Here is a 25327-nt window from a genome sequence, read left to right as displayed (position 1 = left end):
TTACAGTAAGCTGACCTCAATAAACATCCTAAAGAATACAAAAAAGTGATGGATGGAATTCTTGAATTCATCAGGTGATTACACAGGCTGCATTCCAATTCGTTATTTTTGTGCACAGTGCAAACCATGTCACCTTAATTTGGACCCAGCTGTACGCAAACCAGTCTTCACCCTGCTCCAAACGGAACAGTCCAGCATGAACGGCCAAGCCAGTTCATACATAAAGACAATTTTTTCGGGGGGGGGGGGGGGGAGGAGGGGGAGGGTGGACGAGGGTTTGTTCGGGTACGCGTGCTACGCCCCACCACTTTCAAATGTCAACAGCCACCACTGCTTGGGGGGAAGATCCGGGCCTATCCAGCTTTAGCAAGCCTTGCTCTCTGATTTGTCAGTATCTGTCAGGTATGGCCCTGCTGACGAGCGCACCGCCAGCTTCCTGCTAGGGAAGGGCGTGCACCAGGGCTGTGCACTGGCCCCAATCCTTTCTCTGTTGTACATTAATGGTCTTGTGGCTGCACTCTCTGCCTCGGCTGTGGATGTCCTGATGGTGAGCAAGAAAAAAGTTCCTTCGTTACTTTACACAGATAATGCTGCTTTATTGGAGAGAACACACAAGAGCTTAAACACTCGGGCAGATTTAGAAGCCCCTTGCGCCACTTTTGCGTCATTTTTAACATGGGAGAAATGACGCGAAAGCGGTGCAAGCGGCTTTAAGTAAGCCCCTCTTTTTCCAGGAGTTTGTCAGCTTCTTGGGGTCCCTGGGCTTAGCCTCGAACTGTTTGAAAACCTACACTATATTTTCCGGCCCCCAAATCTGTGAAACCGAAGAGCGAATACCTCCGAGGCCACCAGATTGCCTCTACCCAGGATTCTTACCTGGGTGAGGTCCTTGATGCCAGGGGAGGTTGGAGTACATGTAAGTATAAAGTGTTACAAAGCGTTGCCAGTATGGCCGGCTACATCCACAGCTTAACCTCACAGGCCGGCAGACAGCCCATGGCCCATCTGTTGGAAGCATTCAGGAACAAGTGCCTTCCCATTCTTACTTATGGGGCCGGCATCTGGGGCTATATCAACACTACCGCCCTACATACTGAAGAGAACAGGGTTCTGCGAGGTCTCCTGGGTGTACCCCCAGCTTTTGCCACCTATATAGTTCATCAGGAGCTTGGGGTTGGGTTTGTAGAAGACTATCACATTGCCCCCTGGTGTTATGGTGTGCTGTCTGTGTAAACCCGCATGCAGGCCTTAAAAGGGGGGTGCTCACAGATGGTCTTGCTTGAGACAGAGGCTTAGCCATACCCTGGTTGCATACATCAAGCATGGAATGTCTGACTTGGGGAGACCGGAACTCTCTTCTCCCTCTCACAATATTCAAAGCTGATCTAACCTGGGTTAGAAAAGCATTCCAAACTAGGAAAAGGCAGGTTAGCTAGGAAGGCAAACTAGCTACAATTTCTGTAAGGGAGTATGTTTACTTGCAAACAACCCCTAATCTGGAGTCGTATTGGACATGGATGGATGCCACTTGGGACAGAGTCTTTGTAGCCTGATTCAGGTTTGGTATCGTGAGGTGGGTTTAAGCTTTCCCCTGGGTCAATTTGATCCTAGTAATGTGATACTTTGTCCCTGTGATGAGACTTCACCCCCGAGTTTACTCCACTTCACCTTCTTTTGCAAGTACTACTTGGCCGACTCCACAAGGTTTCTAGTGCCACGAAGAGTGTCTGTGGCATCAGAATGTGTGCCGAGGCGCTGTTGTATCTGCAACAGGTAAGTTGTCCCACACTCCTAGCATGTGCTCATTTTTAAAGTTTGCCATCGCTAAAAGAAAAACATTTTCTTAACAGGCTGAAGCTGTAAGCCACATCCGCGGGAAGGCTGCTGGAGGGGCACCCACCTGATGGGTCCACCCTGGGTTCTGAGCCACGGTGTGACTCCCTAACCCTCTCTCGGCTGAAGATTCCTCTGAATGGTTTTATATGGCCTTTTTTTTATTAAGCAAATATTGTTTGCTGTTTTTTTCAAGTTTTTGCGCAGCTGAGGCCATGACAAATGTTTTAATGATGTTTCAATATTTGTATTGTGCTTTTATGGCTGTGTTTTTCTGCCGAAATAAAGTACCCTCTGATCCTCTATTTAAGAAGGCGAACTCAGGTTTACTATCTGCAACACGTGAAATGGCACTGATAATTGGATCTACTCACAAGTAAAACACATCTGCATGATTTGTGTGCAGGATGAACACACTACAACGTGGACGCTTTTCACACATGTCCGAACACTTTCACTATGGAGGAAAAATGTCAGTAGGTGCAAATACTCTGAAGTGTTATATTAATTCATGCGTGAACACATATACACCTGCTCCAATTACGGAAGTGTAAATGTCCATCTCAGTCTTCCTGGAACATTTTGTCAGTGGTAAATTCCAAGAAGTACTTTGGAAATTCTTTCAGAAGTCTCAAAACCCTGCTCATTTAATCCAAACCAAAGCCCAAAGTGTTAGTGTGAGCGGCAGAACAATACTCATCGCAGACATCAGGAGCCCAGCAATCAGCGAAGTTATGTAAACTGGCATACACTGCCACAGCTGGAACCGGCCACATACTCGGCATCAGTGAGCATTTACTGTAACTAGACATCACCGAGTATAAGGTAAAGGCCAATCCATTCAGTATAATCTAGCGGCTAACCACTCCTGCGACCAACGCCACCTACGCCGCACAGGCAAATCTTTCAAACCGCTCCCCTATTCTCGGTCCAGTCGCTAATTCTCCCTCGCTTGCTGATCTTCGCTATTAACATGATGGTGGATGTGCCAAGGTTTATTCCTGGGAACTCTCCCGCTCCCTCTTTACACTCCCTGACATTGTGATATTACCTCCTCCTTTAGGTCCTCTTACTACCTGCATGCTGGCGGCACTCGGACAGGCCTCGCTTTCCTTTATTCAATCTCTCTTCCCAGCCACAACCATCAGAAACTGTAGGTTCATGAATTTCCTCCACCGCATCCCACACAGTCCTTTCTAACCTCCTCCACCTTCCCACAGACACTCGGACATCCTCCTCCTCTGTCAATTCCAGCCCAACGGTACTCGTTTGTTACGACAAGACACACCGCCGCACTATATTAGGGAAACCCTCCACTTCCACGTATCTATTGACCATCTGCCTGGATCTATCGACAATATCCCTGGATACGTGAATCACCTGATCTTCTCTTTGGATTCTGTGATGCATAGATTCACTCATCTCCCTGTATCTACTGATAATCTCCATAGATCCATAGATTCCTGGATCCATAAATAATCTCACTGGATCCATAATGATCTTATGGGATCCACTAATCACCTTGGAATCAGTTTTCTCAGTGAAACCACTGTCCTATGACTCACGGATCACCACCCACATCCTCGTCATTCTGGATGCAGTGATCGTCCCTATGGATCCACTCATCATCCGTCATCTCCTGGGATCATCTCATCATCAGTCATCTCCTGGGATCCACGGATCATCCGTCATCTCCTGGGATCCACGGATCATCCGTCATCTCCTGGGATCCACGGATCATCCGTCATCTCCTGGGATCCACGGATCATCCGTCATCTCATGGGATCCACGGATCATCCGTCATCTCCTGGGATCCAGTACTGCATTGATTCTGAAAGTGGCCAAATTAGCATCAAGTGCTCTCCAGCTGCTCAAAGGAGAAACTTGAGACTTTTTGACCCAATTCATAAACCCAGGATGTATGTGTGTGTACGTATGTGCGTATCTCCACCGCCTGTTGCTACAACATGCCTCAAGGACCAGACACAGACACCAGCATATGTGCATGCGCGCGCATCTGTGCGTGAAAACATGGTTTCTCCTCATGAAAGATGTACTACCTGATGCTGCCACGGTGAAGGCGCCGTGTTCATTCGAAGAAGAACGACTGCTGCTCTCCATCCTCTCAGAGTGCGGGACGTCTCGGCCGTAAGACTCTCTTACTGCTTCAGTGACAGGGATAATTTCATTGTTCACAACGACAAAACACTGCTTTTCAGTTTGGGATTCAGACTGTGGATGGATTGCACCAGGTAAGGAATGGTTTGTAATGTCACTGGGTAAATGGACTCCATATGGTAAAGACGCCGGTCTTTTATTTAAACCAAAACCTGCGCTGGAGAAGGTACTGTGCTCTTCTGCCCGAGGATCCACATGTATATATTGTTCGATATCTTCTAGCATATCGGAGTGCTGGGTATCCAGAGTCGATGAACTCGCCCCAGCTCCAGCCTCTGACTCAACATTGCGGTCCTCACAGCCGGCTATGTGCTCAGAGTGCAGGTAATCCTTAAGGTATGGTCTCACCCACTCTGAAGTCTTTGATATAGTCTCACATTTCCCATTACGGTTCTCAGTGTTTAGTTCTTCACTTCTTGACCTACCCGGAGTCCTCACATTTGTAGCCTCGACCCTAGCTTTCTTAATGTTCCCTCTCATACCAGGTGAGATGGCATCTGGTCTGTTGTCATCTTCATATTTTTCAAACCCTCCAATGCGCTCAGATTTTGCAGATGCAACTCCTGTCGTAAGGTTCCCAGTGCTCGTTCTCCTCGCAGGGTCGTTGTGACTCCTGCCAGAGGTCCGCTCCCTTATTCTCGCAGGTTTGAGAGGTTCTACCTGGCAGCTCTCAGTATTCTCATGCTTAGGTTTAGGGTGGTCCATGATCCAAGCCGTTCCCAGTTCTACTACCACTGGCCTATCCTCTGGCTTCACAGGTGCAGCCCCTTCATTGCGGCCGGCAGTGATCAGGGTTCTCTCAGGCCCAACCCCTGGAGTGTGCTCAGGCGTCAGAGATACAAATCCTGCCTCACAAGTCTCAAAGGTCTCTCCGATCTCAAGTTCTGGGTGGCGTATGATAAAGGAGTTCTCCCAATCACTAGTTGCTTGCTTACTTTCTGCTTTCAATTTCACAAACCGGACTGTGGAGTTTGTAATAATCTCAGAACATTCCACTTCTGAGTGAGTATTTGCATATGGCCTCTCCCTTACATCCTTCTTTGTCAAACACTCTTCTTTCAAGGTCGCGCTGACCTCCTTCCTCACAGGTTCGGAGTTATCTATTTTACAGGAATCCTCAACTCCTTCAGTACCTCTGTTATGTTCAGATCTCATGTTCACAGGCCCCCTGCTATGGACCTCAGAGCCCTCTCGACTCTCTGAAGGACCTACAGCAGAAGTCAATAAACACCCATCCACCTTGGACTGTCTCTCTGGTTTTATACCTACAAATTGTACCACTAAGTGCCCACTTTCGTCCACCAGGCCAGGTTCAGTGTTGTGTTCACAGGAAGCTTTCCACTCCATAATCTCCAAAGAACTCTCTGGATTCATAGTTAAAAACCCAACCTTACAGTTCTTGGGGTTCGCTTTCATCTCATGCTCAGAGTTTTCCATGTCACTGTATTTCTCCCTCTCTACAATCATTGATAGCCCCGGTTGTTTACCAGTCGCAAGCCCTTCCATCGAATTCCTAGCAATCTCTTGCCTCCAAGGGTCAGAGACATCTACTACAGATGTTGCTTTCCTGTTGCCATTCCTTTGCATGCCCTCCGATGTCACGGCCTCGCCGCCTGCCTTAAAGCTCTCTTGCCTGGCAGTCCCGGCCCAGCCCTTGGCACAGCTTTTCTCTGGTTCAACAACCACCAGCCTTTCAGGATCCACAGTCACAACCTCCACATTCTCGGAGCTCTTGTTACTTTTTTGTCTGTCAGGCTCAAGTTGATCCATGATCATGCAATCCTCTGATTCTTCAACCATTATTGCACCTTCTGCCCCAGAGCTCTCCGTGTTTGCTCGACCCTCACTTTGAGGCTGTTCTACGGCACACAAACCCTCTTGTTCTTTAAGGTTCTGCACATGCTTACGCTTCACAGTGCCACACCTTCCCTCGGAGACCTCCATCTTCTCTTCACATTCATGGTGATTAACGATAAAGCAATCCTGTGCTTCTTCAGTGTTTGACCAATCTTGTGGCCCCACTGCAGCACGCAATACCTTTGACGTCTCTGTACCCTCTCTCCTGCCTTGTTCAGAGTGGTTCATGATACTGCGGTCTGCACCTCCTTCACTTGCGGACTCATCTCCTGGCCCCACGGTGACACACAAAGTCTCCGACCACTCCATACTCCGACTCCCGTCTTGTTCAGAGTGAGGCATGAGAATGCAATCCACACCGTCATCACTTTTTGACTCGTCCTCTAGTGCCACTGTGGTACACGATGACGTAGACCTCTCTATACTTGCTCTCTTGTCTATCTCAGAGTGAGTCATGGTAATGCATTCTACACCTTCTTCACTCCCGGACCGATCTTCAAGCTCCACGGTGGCACTCAGCGCTTTCAATGGCTTGGCACTCCTTCTCATGTCTTGTGAGGGAAGAGTCATGGCAATGCGATCCCCACCATTGCTGGTGTCTGGCTCCACCGTGACACACACCACCTCCACGTTCCCTGTAATCTCACTCCTTTGACACTCCGAATGATCCACAATAATGCAAGCGACGCCTCCATCTGCCATTGATCTATCCTCCGGCTCCAGGTTGGCCTCCAGTGCTCCCAAGCTCTCTGGGCTGGGTCCCCTCTCAGATTCATGGTGATTCACGATAAAGCAATCCTGCCCTTCCTCAGTTCTTGGTCTATCGCTTGCATCCACCGTGACACAAACCACCTCAGAGGATTCATTTCTGCTCATCTCATGTTCACGATTCACAATAAAGCAATCCTCACCTTCATCCATCTGTGAATCTTTCTCTGGTGCCAGTATGTTCCCCATTGCTTTAGACAGGTCGTTGCTCTCTCTCTTCTCGGGCTCCGCTATCACTACTCGGACCTCAGAGTTCCCGCGGCTCTCGATCTTGCTATGCTCAGGTGGATCCACGAGGCAGGACTCTGCCCGGTGTTCGGTCAATGGTATAACTTCAGAATTCACAATGACGAACCTTGTAATAGCACTTCCTGTCACCCCCACGCTCTCAATGAGTGGTTCTTCTCGGTCGGCACCCAACTGGATTCCTTCTGGAGCCGCAGCCAGACTCGCCGTAGTGGGGCTTCCAAGCCGCTCTCTGCCCGCTACAGTCACATGGCTCTGGTCCGATGGCTCTTCAAGATCTGTCGTTTCAAGAGCATTCCTGATCGTAACACCTAAACAGACAAAAGAGAAAAGAAATACATGGTAAAAAGTTCCCATTTCCTTTAACCATATATTCAGTAGGAAAGAGGCCCCCAAATAACGCCTGCAAAGCATTAATTAATTTTAAGTGACACAGTAAACAATGCACAGATTTAGGTCTTTTTACTCCAGTTAGAGGCAGCCTTACCAGTTAGGAAAATCCCACCAAGTTCCCGTCGCAGTCCTCCTGTGGGTTTGGCGCTCTGTGCAGAGAGGCGGGTGGGACCAATAAACGGGATGGGGCCTCTGGTGAAAGCTCTAATGATAGAAAGGAGGTGGGAGTTGTACTTACAACTTCCCAACGGGGCAGAGCCTTTAAGGACAGAACGGGTATTTAAAGTTCAAAACCATGTCAGTCCACGAGATGAGGCAGAGCTGAGGGATTGTTTGGACCAAAGCACTTTCTCTCTCTTACAGGGGAATCGTTGCCCAAATGGGACCACAAGGTTTGAAATGGCGGCTGGGGTCACAAAGCTGCTGTCTGAGCATTAAACCTGCACCAAGGAAGTAAGAGCTCTTGGGGTTCACAGAGAGCCCAGCGACCCATATCTATGTTGTGGGGAGTGCAGAGGAGGGGTCTACTGTGGGCCTTGCAAAGGGGCAGGTGGGGCAGTCACCTGCATTCATGTGGATACAAAGTCGACCGTTTGAGTTTTACTTCAGTTACCTCGACTGGGGGGTTTGGACAAATTCCTGCCTTACAAGTCTTTGTCCCTTCAATTCCCTCCATGTCTGACTTTTGCAGTCTTCTTGTCCAAGAGGCAGAAGTATCCAAAATAGAGGCCCCAAAACCACACAAAAGCACAGGACAAATGTAAATGTATGTAAATGTATAGGCATTTATATAGCGCACTACTTACCCGTAGGGTCCCAAGGCGCTTCGACCGCTGCGAAACCCTTCCTGGCTTCCCTGAGAGATGGTCCCTTAATGGGTATCTCCAGGGTGAGACCAGGCATCCCCGGCGGTCTGGTGGGGCCGTTAGTGAAGATGAGGCAAGCTAAGGTTTTGAAAATAGCTAAATTAATAGCTTTGTCATTTACAATGCCAATAGTTTTAACTTTCGCAAATGTGACACCTATAGCATGTGTAATGCAATATGTGTTGTATTTACGTGACTTAGATGTATTGCTATTACAAATAACAATGGCTTTTTAAAATTTATTTTTTAATAATTAATACTTAAATAAAAGTTATTGTAATTTATAATGGTAATAGCTTAAACTTTTGTAAATAACTTTTGTGAAGATGATGTTCAGTGTATTTTATTGTGACAAAAATCCAAGAACAGAAGTGAAATATTAACATCTTTTTGTGACATTTGTAATAAAGCTTGAAACATTGAGAGAACATATTTGAACCAGTTGTTGTTGAATGGTTGCACAGATTGATGCTGTAGTGGCGCGGAGTGATGTTGTGGTTGCGACGAGTGATGCTGTGGCGTTCATTGATGTTGTGGTGATGTGATAGATAGATAGAGTGAGGGCGATAGATGGAGGGAGGGTGATAGAGTGAGGGAGGGCAATAGACAGAGTGAGGGCTATAGATAGACAGAGTGAGGTCGATAGATAGATAGAGTGATGGCGATAGATAGAGTGGGGGCGATAGATAGATAGGAGTGAGGGCGATAGATAGATAGATAGATAGATAGAGTGAGGGTGATAGATAGGTGGAGGTGTAGAGAGAGAGGTAGAGAGAGGGGTGTAGAGAGAGAGGGGTGTAGAGAGAGGGGTGTAGAGAGAGGGGTGTAGAGAGAGTGGTGTAGAGAGAGAGTGGTGTAGAGAGAGAGAGGGGTGTAGAGAGAGGGGGGTGTAGAGAGAGGGGGGGGTGTAGAGAGAGGGGGGTGTAGAGAGAGGGGGGTGTAGAGAGAGGGGGGTGTAGAGAGAGGGGGTGTAGAGAGAGGGGGTGTAGAGAGAGAGGGGTGTAGAGAGAGAGGGGTGTAGAGAGAGAGGGGGGTGTAGAGAGAGGGGGTGTAAAGAGAGGGGTGTAGAGAGAGGGGAGTGTAGAGAGAGGGGTGTAGAGAGAGGGGTGTAGAGAGATGGGGGTGTAGAGAGAGGGGTGTAGAGAGAGAGGGGCGTGTAGAGAGAGGGGCGTGTAGAGAGAGGGGGTGTAGAGAGAGAGTGGTGTAAAGAAAGGGGGGGTATAGAGAGAGGGGGGTGTAGAGAGAGGGGGTGTAGAGAGAGGGGGTGTAGAGAGAGAGGGGTATAGAGAGAGGGGGGTGTAGAGAGAGGGGGGTGTAGAGAGAGGGGGGTGTAGAGAGAGGGGGTGTAGAGAGAGAGGGGTGTAGAGAGAGAGGGGTGTAGAGAGAGAGGGGTGTAGAGAGAGGGGAGTGTAGAGAGAGGGGTGTAGAGAGAGTGGTGTAGAGACAGGGGTGTAGAGAGATGGGGGTGTAGAGAGAGAGGGGTGTAGAGAGAGAGGGGTGTAGAGAGAGGGGGGTGTAGAGAGAGAGGGGTGTAGAGAGAGTTAAGGAGGGCCTTTATCTAAGATGGCTTATTCATTGCAGTTCCTTAATTAACTATGCTGGGCCCCAAGTCACAAGAGCATGTTTCGAACTTTTAAAATAAAGTGTTATGGGAAAGAGGAAACACAGTAGCTCCAGTCTACGCCACCAACTAATCATTTCAAATGCATCATCTGACATGAAAAAACACGAAATGCGAGCTTTGAAACCCATGCATGCGTAGATTTTATAGCACAACCACCGGTGCTGCCAAAGCGCAGGGTCTGAGGAAAAGAGTCCCTTTGGCAGTCCTAGTGCTTTCAGTGGGATGAAAAGTTCACGAGCCCACAGAGAGGGGTGTGGCGTTAACCGTTTATAGCGCAGGCGGAAATGCAACGAGGTATCATGATCTGCGCACAACCTGTAGATACTGACTCTTCTCACTTTAAATTAAAAATAAAAGGCTGGTAAAATGTGATCAGGCAAAGGTCAACTACGGGATACATAATAGAATATTTAAAAGGGTGCATTAAAAAATAAACGTATTGCCTATTAATTATATATGTTATTGTTACATAAACTGACGCAGCTTGTGCTTTGGCCAGGAGTGAATATCATTTGCTAAATTCCTGTTACACAAGCAGAAAAAATCCAGGAAACAAATGCACACACACAAACAGCATATTTAATAAGTCTTGTTTTAAATGATGGTGACTCTGGAAAAGTTAAGTTGTGTCTGTAGTGGTACAAGGGCCGGGTGAAACGTGAGCCTGTTACTGCAACAGCATGGGGCATTGGCCTGCTCCCCGGACATGAAAGGGTGCCCGGAGAGAGGCGCTTAATTACCCATGACAAAGGAAAGGCAGATGGCCGTGCTGGGTGCTCGACTTAAAAAGCATGAGCCAGGAAATGAGGTTAAAGGAATTAGACAGTTAGATAGAAAAACAAGAGATTGAAGGGCTATAGGAGAAAATCCAGTGAGCGAGAAAGAGTCAATTAATGGGGAGGGGAAGAAGGAGGAAGACAGAAAGGTAGAGAAAAAACAGAAAGGAAGAGAAAGAGTTTGTGGGAGAAGGAAAGTGTTGGCTGGGACTGATGAGATGCAAAGATGATTAGTGTCCCATAATATGTGTAAGAACACCAACAAGGCCTGACTTTCACCAAACACCAAATTGCATTATGGGACTTGTAATCCAACAATTACACAGGGAGGCTTGCAACTACCAGGAAATACAAAATCACGTGGACGAGTAGGAACGCGGTCTCATTTATGGACGCCCTTTCTGCATTTACACATTGATCTTTGGCTTGGTTAATCAGACAGTGACTGCAGCTGCCCTTTGCCTGGTTTCTCACCCCAATGCCACCCCAAGCTTCCACCAGACACCCGGTGTATGCCGAGGTGGTACAGGTATGATAGTGCCAGGATCCTCTGTAAATGAGCATAATAAATACGGACTAAACGTATTTAAACTCGTAACCTCACCTCATACATAGAGTTTTGTTTAAAGCTCATTAACCCTGTGATCTGAAATACTTTACTGAAGCAGGCCCAGACTTGTGCCCAGTGGTAAGACAATGGCGTAATTTACTCGAACAAACTCCATCTGTCAGATGTCGGATCCAGTTTGCAAACATATTCTTCCAGATAAAGTTCAGTTTAAAAGACTGGGGGTGAGAACCAGCAGGAGCTAGGCATTCAAACAAAGTATTTGTTGATTGCGCATAGTTTTCAAATTCCTCTGGTTCTTGTGAGAAAGGGTATGAACAGCAGGGTGGGGCAGGGTGGCAAGCTGGGAAAAGAGGGCACAATGGGAGGCCCTGAATGTAGCAGTAGAAAGAAAGGGTTTAAGCAAAGCAGGGGAGCTGGGCGAATGAAACAATTCCTTCTAAGTCAGGGCAGTCTCGACAGGGTTGTTAAAATTAGCGTCTGGTTACTGCGACCTTGGGTAACCTTTCGGCGCCCTAGTCCAGCTTACACATCTGCTCGTCTCGTTATTTTTAATTTGATATTTATTTATTTGATATTTATGTGCATTTGTAAAGCGCGGACGTTCGCTCCCAGGGGAGCATCATGGCGCTGGGCAAGCTGCGGAAGATGACTGAAAAAGAGTGGAGTGTGATGAGGGAATGGAACTAAATGGCAGCCAGAACAGAAGAGTCTGGTTGTTGGTAGACCCATGTCTTGAGAAGTTTTCTAAAATTGTTCTCATTTTCTGTAAGTCTGAGGTTGGCAGGAAGGTTGTTCCAGGCTTTGGCTGCCAAAACCGTGAAGGATTTCCCACCTTTGGTCTTAATAAATATCTACCTGCTTTATCAGCAGATGCCATGGGGAACTGGGTGATTTGAATGAAGCAAAGAAAAATGTAAACAAGGCTGCCAAGAAGAAAGACAAGTTGTCCCAGCGTGCAGAGTTGGTCTGCACAGTGGGAGGGTGGTGGGTGTAGAGGGATTTGTGAATTGCTCTCTGAAACATGATTGCTCCCTTCGCTGGGGAGCCCTCCAGAGAAAGCCCCTCGTGGAAACAGGCCTGGGAGCTTAGAAAAAAGATGCCCAGTGAGCACGTGCTGCAGAATTGTGTATGAACTGCAGGTCACACGTGCGTGGATCATGCAGCAGGGCTGGCTCAGTCTTTCATCATTACGAGCACAGTAAAAAGAAAGACCTTGAGTGTTGGGTAGCAACAACACCCATTATCAAGGAATAACTCTGCCATTTTTGAGTGACATTGTGGTTAATACGAATAATCGGAGAAACAGCTGCATGGGGTGTGGAAGTACAGGGGAGAAGATTGCCTCAGTCCAAGAATTCTTTGGAAGTGCTCACCATAAATCCTTCCTTGGTAAAAGCATATAATGATCATTTCAGGAATTCTTTTATTCTCCTAAATACAAACCTCAGACACAAGTGTGACATAATGTGTACCCAGGCCTACAGGCCCATCAGATTCACTTTTAGAAATGTTTGTTTGTGCTGCGTCATCTTTAGATCATTGAGAAGTGCGTTCTAGTGACTAAGTATGCATAACCGCAGTCAAAGAGAGCCAGTTGGCTATAGCTACTGGTAATATCTGACGTCAGTGGCTTTTACCAGGCGGTGGGACAGGGAGCTCAGGTGTGCAGGCTGGATCTGGAGAGGCAATCGATAGAAGCAATCATGATTATAAAGATGCAAGCTGGAGGGCAGGTGTGCTCTGCAAAGGCAGAGAGGGAGATGGAGATGCAGACAAAACGCAGAGACAGACCATCAAATAACAAGCAAGATAACACGGATGGATAATGCACGTGCAACGGAGCATGAGGTTCTCAGATTCAGATTCCAGCAGGGCCGCCTCAGCCTTCCATTGTTTCTAGGTAGACCATCAAATAACAAGCAAGATAGCATGGATGGATAATGCACGTGCAACGGAGCATGAGGTTCTCATATTCAGATTCCAGCAGGGCCGCCTCAGCGTTCAATTTTTTTCTAGGTCGATCCCCACAGAGTTTGGTAGTAAGCAAACAGCCAGGCAGGAGACAATGTTGAGTGCAGGTGGGAAAAGGAGGAGTGCAGGAGAGAGCAACATGTGGGGGAAGCACACAAGGGCGAGTTCATCAAGGAGGGGGCCGGGGAAAGCATACGGATTGCAGAGAGCAAACCAGAGTCTAAGGGGGAGGGAGGAGGCACATTAGGGTGATAGCTAGAAGGCACATGCAGTCGTGGATTCTGCACTGGATGTACGGAGAGAGAGGGACAGAGAGGAGGAAAGGTGGAAGGGAACACAGCCTGGGGGAAGCTGGCTGGGGAGGGGGAGGAGAAATCCGAGTGAGGCTGTGTGCGGGGAGAGAGAGGGGAGGTGCTGGAGCTGGGGAACAGATGACTGGGCAGAAATGCGAGTGAAGTGTGAAGCAGTGGGCGGGGAGGCAGGAGCCAATGGTAAGGGGAGCCTTTGAAGAGCAAGGCAGGGGGATAGAAGCGCGTTCACGAGCACGTGCACTTCTACAAATCCGCACCGTGAAGTCAGCTTTGTGGTTTGACTGCAATAGGTCTCTCTGCGAGACCTAAAAAAGGGCCGCTACTCCGAGCTACACAACCAACATAAGACTGACAACTGCACTATGTTCAGAAAATAAAAAATAATATATACTCTACAAAATGCCTTACTCCAAGCCACATCAGAGGACGACGGTACTCTGGCAACCACTAGTCACTGTTTTCAAAAGTCAGCTGGTTAGTATATTACGTGGTACCTCAAACTGAAGAAAAACAGCTTCTTGCACCTCAGTCTTTCAGGAAGGTGGTCTTCCAACTAGCACACTGTCACTAGATAGCGAGACATCAAGGGCCGCATAAAACTCATTTTACTTGCCAGGAATGCATGGAGAGACCACTGCACACTGCCAGAAAAGAACCATACAGCAACTAAAAAATCCAAGTTGCATATGAAAAGTTCCCTATATCCGTTACCAAGGGGCAGGCATGGGTCTAAAGGGACTAGTTAAACCACTGTGGATTATGCCGCCTGTTACCCAGAGGCCTTCCTGTGACTCGCATCGCAGATGTTCTGTTGCCATTCGTTGCTCGCACAGACCTCCCTAAGGAAAGCAATTTGTGAACACACAAATCTATGTCCCATTTGTTCAAACAACTGTCACCTTCTTCACATCAAACAAATTAAAAGAGCATATGCCATCCACAAAGAGACAAGTGGTTGAAGGATAAAACCAAACGATCAAACAGAAGATCTGAGCAGTGACCACTGCAGTCAGAAAGAACTGGGGCAAAGTATTAACATTGGCCTGGTTTGCCCTTAGAAGTCCCCCCAAATCTTTTACAGGATTCGCACCTTTGAACTGGTATTTGAAAGACTGTCCTGTAACCTTCTGGACATCACACCAGAAGACTGGGAGGAAACAGCTCGGATATATTGCATCAGATACGAAAGCTAGTAGGTAATAGGAGTATGATAAGTTTCTACTCCGGATACCTACTTCGGGAAATAAACTATTGGCACCGAGGAATGGACCCCATGAAGTGAAGGAAGTTTTGGGACCCGCAATGTATAGCACTGAACAACAAGATATAAAACCCGCACTTACAGTCCGATGATATTAATCTGTTTTAAAATGTATTAAAAGAATAAGACTCTTTACTGCGCATTACAACTACAGCCGCTCAGTCTGAGGAGGACCTGCTTTTCATAAGTAACCGGGAGTGTGGCAGAAAATGTAGTAAACAAAGCACATCAATAGTATCTCAATCAGTGGGTCTTCAGAGGTTCTTCACACAACTTGAAGACTTGTTTCCAGTTTTTCCTTGCCTCACCTCTTTCATTAAACACAAAATAAACAAAAACCAGGTACTGGAACCAAGATACAACCATATTGTATTCCAGAAGCCAGAAGGAAAGCTAAAAAACTGAAAACATGCTAGAATGGATAGTACTGAACCCTGCACCAGTCCACTGGTCATGTCCCAGCATCATGTTTCCAAAGTGTTGTGTCTTGGATACACACTTGACAATGGGTTAATACAACTCCAGATTGACAAAGAGGAGGTACTAAGGGACATTATTTTTCAACCAAACACTGAAATCAAAAGTTAGAGCTTTTCTAGGTTTTCTGGAATATTACAGAAAATGTAGCCCTACAATTGCAGATGTTGCTGGCCTCCTTCCTGCTTTGTTTCAAAAGACAGTGCCTAACATATTGCTCCGAGGCGACCAGAAGAACAAGCCTTTGCCCAGTTAAAGGAAATATTGACATCTGGCCCTGGGCTTCAGTACCCCAGCTTTGATATTCCTGATGCTGCTGGGGTGGGCCCACCAGTTATCCTATCCCAGAATGTCCCCATCATACGTGAAATGCTACACTTTAGCATGAACCTGTCGCCACGTAACATAAACGAAGCAACAATCAAGAAAGAATGTTTGCCTCGCAAGTGGCAGCAGAATCTCCGAGATATAAACTACTCATTTCCATCTGTACTAACCACACACGACTAGTCTGGTTAGCAAACAACAGGAACTCAAACCAACCAGTGTTACATTGGTTTCTAGCTTTGCAACCTTTCACATGATCTGCCATGAACAAGTCCTTTTCACCTCTGTGTAATGTGGAGTCTTTGTTACATACCCCTGCCCAGCAGCAGGGCCCAGGAGGGGTATATTGGAGGCTGAGAAGCTGGATGCATTAGGAGCTTGCCTGAGGTGGTTAGTCAGGGGAGCAGTGAATTATGAACCTTGCAGCGTGCAGACTCCAGAGTACGGTGTGATGGAGATTTCTGGAGGGTTTGGGAGTCTGTCTTCTTGGTGACGGAAGAGACAGCTCTACCGGTCTGTAAGATGCTGCCGGGTCACAAAGTGGGTGGACCGAATACTGCCATCAACTCCGTGTGAGCATTATACGCCTCGCTGAGACGCCCCAAGGGAAAGACCCAATGAAGGAAAGGAGGCAGATACAGAGGTAGAAGGTTTACTGTGAATCCCTCAATGGGGCACTATGGCAGAGACCTGTAGTACAGAAAAAGTGTATAACATGCAAAACCATGTCAATCTACAAGAAAATGTGGAGAAAGGGTATGGGTGGAGGAAGATAATGTAAAGCAGAAGGGGAAGTATCCAGACCAAAGACTTGTCTCTCTTACAGGGACCAAAGAAGTTACAACCCAAAGGTTTAAGAGAAGGAAATGGACTGTAATATTTTCCTGGGACTTTCGGGCTATGTGTCACAGCTTTTCAGAGGTGCGCATCCCCACTCTTATACAGCAGCACTGCTGGACATTATTAGCCGAAGCTTCAACCCTTGCTTAGGGTACTACGAGTTAGGATGTCATCCATGTGACAGGAACCATGCCATCTAGGTTTGTGGCTATCACATGTGTGCAGTCTAGTTGTTGTAAGCCCCCTGTTTCCAAATCACCAGTACAGTCAATCTTGTCCCCATAAAGGCACCCAAAACATTGTGCTCATAGTCCCCATCTGAGTGTCAGGCTGGAGCAGGATTCAAGGATCCCACAGACTAAAAAAGCCACATCCAGATTATGGCCACCCTACGCCACGAAGCCCTGAAGCCTCCAGGACTCCGGAGCGACGCTGGAGTTTCACTGACGTAACCTTTGCTAAGTTCTTAGATATACTGATTCATAAGAAAGAGCACCCAAACCTGTTCGCGCCATAAAGGGCACTGAACTGTCCTCCGGGATCATGATATCATAAAACGTGGACATGGCCTTGATGACGCTTCCTTATTTGGTGTCATACTGAGTAGCCCATGTCTCTATGCACATATTCCATAGATTAATTGGTGCTTTTTGATTAGTTGTTACCAGATTTGTTCTGAGTGACCTCCACAGTCAGTTAACTCGTTGTCTTGGGCACAGCTGGAAACCATGGGCAGAGGTGGAAACAACTCAAAAAAACGAAAAAAAACCTCTCCTAGAACTTTATATAACAATAGGTAATATATCCATCAATTTTTATATAACATCATTGTCCCACACAAGAGAATTTAATGCTGGGGGTCGCATAACTAGTTAGCATGGAGGAGTCTCGTTCGTTATCATGCTAACTAGTTACGCGACCACCAGCATAACATTCTCTTGTGTGGGACAATGATGTTATATAAAAATTGATGGATATATTACCTATTGTTATATAAGGTTCTAGGAAAGAATCTTCTTCGTTTTTTGGACTGTATTTCCCTGCCTCCTCTCCTGGTTATCTACTTTCAGGGACCCTCTTTTGTTTCTTGAACATAGGTGGAAACCACACCTAAGGGTTGCCTTCCATCTGATTTCCAAGATGTGTTCAAGAAAATAAAGACTAGTGTCTTGCCCTCAACACTGGAGTTTTAACTGCAGGATCATCCTGTAAACAGTTGAGTATGCACCTTAACTGAGAATAAAATGAACAGCTGTATGAATACCTGGATGAGTTTCTGCAAATGGGTTTAATCTTACACACAACATCTCTGTTGTCCTTAATGCTTTTACTGTGCCAAAAAAGAGTGGAGAAAAGCAGCACCAGGATAGAGTACAGAGCTCTGAAAAAAAAATACAATAGCAATCCATTTATGCACAACTCAACCTACACAGGGCATGCCACCTTGTCAGACCTGGTGAGGAAACAAATGGAAAACCACATTTTGTATGAAATACAAATCTCTACAAGCACTCCATTATGTCTTTTGTAATGCTCCAGTAGGGTTCCAGGTTTTTATAAAAGAGGTCCTTCTGGTCTTTCTTGATGTATGTGTGGCTGTCTACATAGATGATAATACACAAATACTGAGATTGTGGAACAGGTGCAGGCTATCCTTCAGCATCTACCTGTGCACCATCTTTTCATTGAGCTTGAAAATGTTATTTTCCACATAACAAATGCTGATTTTCTACACTAAGTTAACACCCTGGCAGGTATTTAAACGGACTAAAAAATACAGAGGGTTTACACATTTTTACAGACAATTGATTGCTAACGTCTGTAGCTTTGTTGCCCTTGTAACCAGTCCCTGAAGCAGAAAGGAGATTTATTTTCTTGGAACCCAAAAGCAGAAGCCACCTTCCAAAGGTTGAGAGTTTCACCCTTGTGGCCTTTCTCCGATATCCAAATTCTGCACTTCCATGTATGGTGTGGGATGAAACTTCTCAATTTGTGATTGGTGGAGTATTGCCCCAACCATTCCAACCAAAAGCAACAGTAAACAATTCACTCTACAAAGTATATTGACAGATTTTGTGCAACCAAACATTGCTTAATTCAGACATTTTCAGTGATATTCAAAATACTGGACCATGTTGGATGCGTTTGTGGTCTGAGTGTGCTCTCTTTGCTGAATTATTTTTTACAAAGAATGCTTTTTATGCTTGCCCAATGTTTCACAACTTGCGATTTTGCACAAATTTTGCAAAAAGTATAGTCAGCCTCTGCTTTGACGAGGTAAAACCAGATCGCATTGCCTGGCTATGAAGAGTCACGTTTAATGTTTTGAGATCTGTACAAGATGCTTACTGCCACAGATGTCAGGTCACAGGATAGATTAAGACACAAGAGGCTAAGAAGCTGGAAAACAGGAGACGGTGCACTGAACGGGGGAAGAATCGTACCTGTGGAAGGAATATGTTAGTTGTCCTGTCCACGTCTGCTCACAGTGTGTAGTGCTTTACAGTCACATGCTCTGCATTCACCTGACATCTACTGTTGGGCCCAAACTTGGCAATTTGTTTTTGTTCAAAGAAATTAGAGTCACTATTCCAGCTGTGTCTCCTCCCCTTATCCACAATGCACAAGGACATACGCTTCACCTCAGACGGTTTTCTGCTTAGCAGGGGAGTAGCGGGGAGAAATGTTGAAGGCAAATGTAATGTGTACTGTGTATTGTGGTTGGTAAAATGAACAGAAAGGTGTTTAAACATCTGTAATCAGTGCCCGCTTGTGGGGAGGAGGGTAAGAAGCTACAGCACAACAAGCTACGAACAAATGCTTACAGGTTAAGTATCATTTTCAGTTTGTAACACGTGTGGTTGTAGATACACATGGTCGGACATGCTCTGCATAAACTGTAAAGTAGTGTCCCCCAAAAGTGGTAGCAAGCAAACAGATAATGCAGATGTTTGGAACAAAGTTCTTAACACAATTTGGCCAACCATGGGCGTGTCCCAAGAAAAACATTTATTAATCAAAAGTAGAAAGAAAGCAACAAGCCAGAATTACAAAAATAGAAACAATATTAATTCATTGGATCTAAGTTGTAGAGCGTAATTACTCTTTAGTCATTCAAAAGAGTGAGCAGATTCAATACATGTATATGTCTCGTGGGGATCCGAATGTTCATAAGGCTTGTTCCAGTTGCAGCAACGCGCAGCACGCTGATTACATACGCTGACTCACAGTAGCGTTGAGCCATATGAACATTCGGATACCCGTGAAACCCGTTTTTAAAAAGATACACTGACGTATTACAGCCATATGAACCTCTAGATCCTCGTGATACTGGGTTAAAAGGTACGCTGATATATTTAAGCGATAAGCTCCTTGAATTCTTTGGGATCTGTAGCACAGAGGAGCGATATACATTTATTGAATCTGCTCCCTCCACAGCACAGAGGAGCAATATACATTTATTGAATCTGCTCCCTCCAGGTGTGATACAATTATTGATATGAAGTGATCTCCTTCAACAAAGTGACAATTACACACACAGTTCACCGGAAGGGGTCATTCAGCAGCCCCTGGATGTCCCTTTCTCTATAATCCTGATGAAGACTCGCACGGCCAAGGTCTAACTATCCCAAAGGCCCTAAGACGAGTCGAAACGTCGATGCTCTTGTTGTTTTCAACCTGGACCCTGTTTTTTCATTATACTTTTTTGCATTCACTATTGGAACAATATGTCCAGTTTTGTGTGAATATTTCTGTAAATATATGCATGATTAATATGCGTTACGGCCAGGTGTACTAGGACGGTGATTAGTCGAATCGATCCTTTGTATATATAAAAATTGTAAAGATTTTATGTCACAAAACCTAATGATCTTTCTCTGCTTTCTTTTCATCAAACACAATTCTCAATCACCCTTCCTTTTGCACGCCTTCTGAGGCAACCTTCACTCTTTTGAATGACTAAAGAGTAATTACGCTCTACAACCTAGATCCAATTAATTAAAATAGTTTCTATTTTTTTAATTCTGGCTTGTTGCTTTCTTTCTTCCTTTGATTAATACATTTATTTGTTGGAGCGGAATCATGGAATATGCTCTATAATTTGGTTGAATTGATAAATATGTACTGATTGATTCAGTTCAATGAAGTAAAAGGTCTAGGACCAATGTTTCTCTATACCTAGATATACCCAGGTCCACGACTTGGGTTACCCCATTTCTGTTAATGGGCAGGAAGAAGACTGACAACTCAATGCTGTGACTGATAGAAAATTCTGGGTTGGTTCTAAGCATACAGTGGACCACCCTGTTTTTGCAGACCCAGGTGAAAGGTCTTGAGCTGGGAGAGCTTTAAGCTCGTTAATGCACCTAAGCAAGGTTATTGCTTCAAGGAAGGCTTTTCATGACAGGAACTGCAAGTCACAGGAGTTCAACGGATGGTCTCGTGAGTCGAGTGAGGACTAGCTGAGATTCTACACACGGACATGAGGCGCTATAAGGAGGAATCACCATCTTGAAACCCTCCACATGGACTGTGGGGGTGTTGGTACCTGGAGGCGTAGATTGATCCTTTTGCATTTGCATGGGTGGCAAACAGAGCGATGGCCAGGGTGCCCCACCAATGGAAATACTTGTGCATGACTTGTTGGCGTAGCTCCCGCTCACGGACTTGATGTTTCAGCTGAGCAGATCTCCAAAATCTACTCTTGTCCACTCCAGGTAAGCGCTCCACTAAGACGCTGATCTTGTTGCAGATTATTCGATGACAGATCTCGAGTGAGTGTAGACAGCTAGCAGGAGCCCATATCCCTCTGGTTCTAGGTGTAATACGTGACCGTCATGTTGTTCAACTGTATGAGGACTGTTTATCCTTGGTTGAGCTTGAAGAAAGCTTTAGGGGGTAGACGGACTGCCAGGTGTTTCAGAGAGTATATGTGATGGCCCTAGTTCTGAGGGGTTCTGGTGCCTTGGAGAGCTATATGATTTAGGTGCGCTCACCATTCTATGAGTGCAGAGTCGGTAGTAATGGTCGCCCGCAGAAGAGGGTTGAGAGAAGGCCTGCCGAGCAACACGCTGCTGCTTTGATAATCTCTAAAACATCTAGAGGATTGCAGCGTGCCTTAAACTGCTATGAAGAGTTGTGTCTTATGAGAGGCCTTAAGATCAACGCTGCAAAGACAAAACTCATGGCATTTAACCAGCGTAGATCTTTCAGGGGGGAAATAATGATCGATGGGCTCCCCCTGGAGCAGATGGATGCTTTCCTCGATCTGGGCATCAAACTTCATAAGGATATGAGGTGGAAGCTTCAAATTGAAGATGTGGTATTTAAGCACCGACAGTTAGCGGGCACCCTTAGAAAAGAAATCAAAACCTCACGGACTAAGCTAATCAGCCATTTATGACTGCAAAGTGGTGAGCTCAGTTCTCTATGGGGCTGAGCTGTGGGGATTAGAAAATGCAAACCAGCTCACATTAGCAGAGAACGCGTTTATACGTGCAATAACGAGCCTCCCACAGAGCTCACCCACCCTCCCTGTAAGGTATGATTTGGGTAGGAAAGCATTAAAGGATCATGCTAGGCTCCACCCGATCCTATATTGTCGATGACTATGGTTAACGTAGGAATTGTTTGTACATACTGAGGGTTTAAGGGATGTTATTAACTCATATCAATTCCATAAAATAAGATGGCTGCGAGATCTGGGAGACGTGTATTATAAAATGGGTCTTTCACACTTGTGGGATCTCCCCTCCACTTAGTCATGCCCTCAAAAAACATTCTTAAAGAGACTTCAAGGGAAATGGTCGCACAAGATGAATTTAAATTATATGATCCATCTTCCCTCATGGGGCTCTTTTTAAAAATCAAACCATCCCCAAGTCATACTGGGACCAAATTACAAAGCCTTTGGATCGGAAACTTTACTTTCAATTTAGACCTGGCACACTACAGCTGAAGGTTTTCTCATCCAAATGGTCTTGCAAAAGATAGCACTGTCTGTATTTTGTATAAATGTATTGATTTTAGATTTTAACTTGATCTTAATTTTGTATTGAGAACTTATTTTAATATATCTGTTTTTATTTGTATGTGCTTTCATGACTTGTTAGTCGAATACAACGATTTTGATGATGATGGCTTTTCACCATTGCAGTGAGGGCTGAGCATGGGCCTTAACCTGTACTAGACTCCTCTACATATCCCTGCTTTTGCGACCATTGTCGCGCCAGCACTCCTGGAGTAGGCACATTTGCCATCTAGTGTAACAGCTGCATTACAGTCAGAGGACATCCCGTCTGAAAAAGGGGCAGAAGCTGTTGGAATGCCATCACCCTCTGCTTGTTGGGGGCATGCTTTCCATACAACAGCGTTTATAATGGAACCTAAGAAAGGCTGGATGTGGGACTTAGGGACTGATGATGAACCCTAGACTGTTGAGTAGGGTCACCACTGTCTGAGTGTGTGCCAGGGATTGCTGGTTGCTGCTGTTCTTGATCAGCCATTCGTCCAAGACTTGAATGGCATTTATGTGCAGATGCACTCCCACGACAGCAAGGCAATATTTGGACATCCTTGGAGCTGTAGTGATTCCACAGGTCAGCACTTTGAAAGGGGAGTGTTGTTCATATACTACAAAGCAGAGGTACTAGTGGTGTGCAAGCCCAGGCCCTGAGCTCTCGCCTCCAACAGCCTGCGCCCTCTTCATTTCACCAAATCGCCTTTACCGCCTTCCCGCCTCTCCAGGTTCTCTGTCATGACCAATTTATTGAAGTCTGCGGTGGGCGCGCCACAGGTGCGCCAAAGGCAAGCCCGTCTGCGCCCTCCCATGCCTGGACTGTGACCAGAGCCAGGAGCCCTGGCCCTCCGGTCCCCCACAGATAATCCGCCACATATCTCTGTGCCCTGGACTCCGGACACAACAAGTGCTGCCCGCATTACCCCACTCCACAGCAGCACTGGTTACCTGCCTCTGCAGCCAGTTCACTGCCACCACAATACCGACTGCCCTCATGGAAACCTGTTCCACAATGTCCCTGCCGGCCAAGACCTCCCCCGCAACAATTCAGATGCTTTCTGATCAACGCCAGATCACTGTGCAAACACGCCACCGAATTCTAGGACACCCTTTACCCCCCACAAGACCTTCATCATAAAAATCTGACTCACCCCCTCATCGGCCCCAGACATCGCAAGTGCAACCCCCAACTGATACAAGATCAAACACCGCAACCGCACTGTTGGAAATGGCCTTTTTGCAGGGTTATTCCAAAGTTGCTTTTGCTTCGTCCTCCTATTTTACCTGACCTGTTTTTGTTGGCTTTAGGACTCTGGGCACTTTACCACTGCTGATCAGTGCTAAAGTGCATATGCTCTCTGTAAATTGTTATTATGATTGGTTATCATGGATTTGCACTTTTGATTTACTGGTAAGTCCCAAGTGTACCCAGGGCCTGTAAATCAAATGCTACTGATTGTGCCGTCCACATGAGTAGCCCTGGAAAAGTATCTCAGACCTGCCACTCCAGTGTCTGCGCACGCAGTTTTAAACTACCATGTCGCCCTTGCAAGTGCACCCACTTGCTAGGTCAAAACCTTCCCTATTCCTAAATGTAAGGCATTCCTCAGGTAGGCCCAAAGTACTCCCATGGGCAGCGTGCAGTGTATGTAAAACGTAGGACAAGTATTGGTGTATGTCACGTGTCCTTATAGTGAAATATTGTCAATTTCGTTTTTCATTATTGAAAGGCCATATATCCCATGGACTAACATGGGAATTGCTTTGGAACATCTTACAAGTATAACTTTCAAGTGGGACAAGATGGAGAAATAAAGTTTAGGCTCTCTGAACTTAGATTTTGAATAACACGTCTTTTTAGGAAGATGGTTTTTAAATTGTATGTTTGAAAATGCCACCTTTAGAAAGTATTTTTCATCTGGTAAAGGAGCCTACAAGGGATTTTGTTTTGATGTATAGAAAGAGCAATTTATAATATCACTTCTTATTACCCAAAACAGTGAACTCAAATAAAAGAATAAGGATACATTTCTGTGATCAAAAATAAATGAATCAAATATAGAGAGAGGGTGTATTCTTTTTCTGTATACAAATTTATAATCAAAATAATCAAAAATTCAAATTCAAAAGTACTTTATTCGGTTATAAAAGCAAAATAACCATAAAAGTAGCATGAAAGGTACAATTTACAAGGGGTCAAGTAAACATTTTTAAAATCACAAAGGAAGAAAGAAAAAGAAAACTACAAAATTAAGTTCATATATACACAATATAAAAAATTAATCCATTTGCATTGATTTGCGACACTTAAAAACTAATTTTAGAAATTCAGCAATTGAGGCTACCATAAAAACAGTTTCCATTTTCTGGCACTCTAAAAACGCTAGGCGACATCTATATACATTTAAATCTTTGAGGATAGGGATGATGAGTTTCCTTCGGAAAAAGGTATAAAATTTACAGAAAAAAAGTATATGTATATCGGATTGTTGGGATACATCATCACATGGACAAAGACATAAATCCTTCGACCAGCAATTCATCACGGGGAAGGATAATGTCCTAAAAACAGTATTAAATCTAAATCGGGTCAAAAGGAAGCGTTCATGATTGGACATGTACAATGATAAATATGGCTGCAATTTCTCTCCGCATAAAATGTCCTGGTGGGCAGAAACAGTCTTTTTTCTCGCCTCCTCTATATGTCTTTTTTCCCTGAGGTAAGACATACACAGATTTTTCAAGTCTCTTCTAGATATGTATGCCATTGATTGTGGGTCCTCAAAGTATTGGGGGCAACTTAATTTTTCAAAAAAGTTTCTGACATAGCATATCCATTTAAAGTCATTGATATTGTCCAATGCTAAAATATCCTTTAAAATAGCCCGATTAACAACACATTCATCATTTGTCCAAACCCTATGCCAAAGAAGGATTGGCTGAATTTTAATAGTATCAGTAACGTAAGGTATTCCCAATTCAGCATGGCATATCATCGTTGCAGTACTT

The 25327-nt window shown here is 45.4% G+C and overlaps 1 protein-coding gene across 1 annotated transcript in view; it reads right to left on the bottom strand.

Moving 5' to 3' along the window:
- Positions 1-25327, bottom strand: part of LOC147736749 (uncharacterized) — a 190148-nt gene that overhangs the window by 138720 nt on the left and 26101 nt on the right. Inside the window, exon 2 of the mRNA XM_086952689.1 lies at positions 3894-7193. Within this exon, the coding sequence (XP_086808815.1) occupies positions 3894-7193 (3300 nt within the window). The remainder of the gene's footprint in view (positions 1-3893; positions 7194-25327) is intronic.

The sequence above is a fragment of the Lissotriton vulgaris genome, chromosome 1_2 (genome assembly GCF_964263255.1).
Source record: "Lissotriton vulgaris chromosome 1_2, aLisVul1.2, whole genome shotgun sequence".
In the NCBI taxonomy this organism is placed as follows: domain Eukaryota; kingdom Metazoa; phylum Chordata; class Amphibia; order Caudata; family Salamandridae; genus Lissotriton; species Lissotriton vulgaris.
The sequence above is the reverse complement of the archived record's forward strand: the minus strand, read 5'-3'. Positions and strand labels throughout refer to the sequence as shown.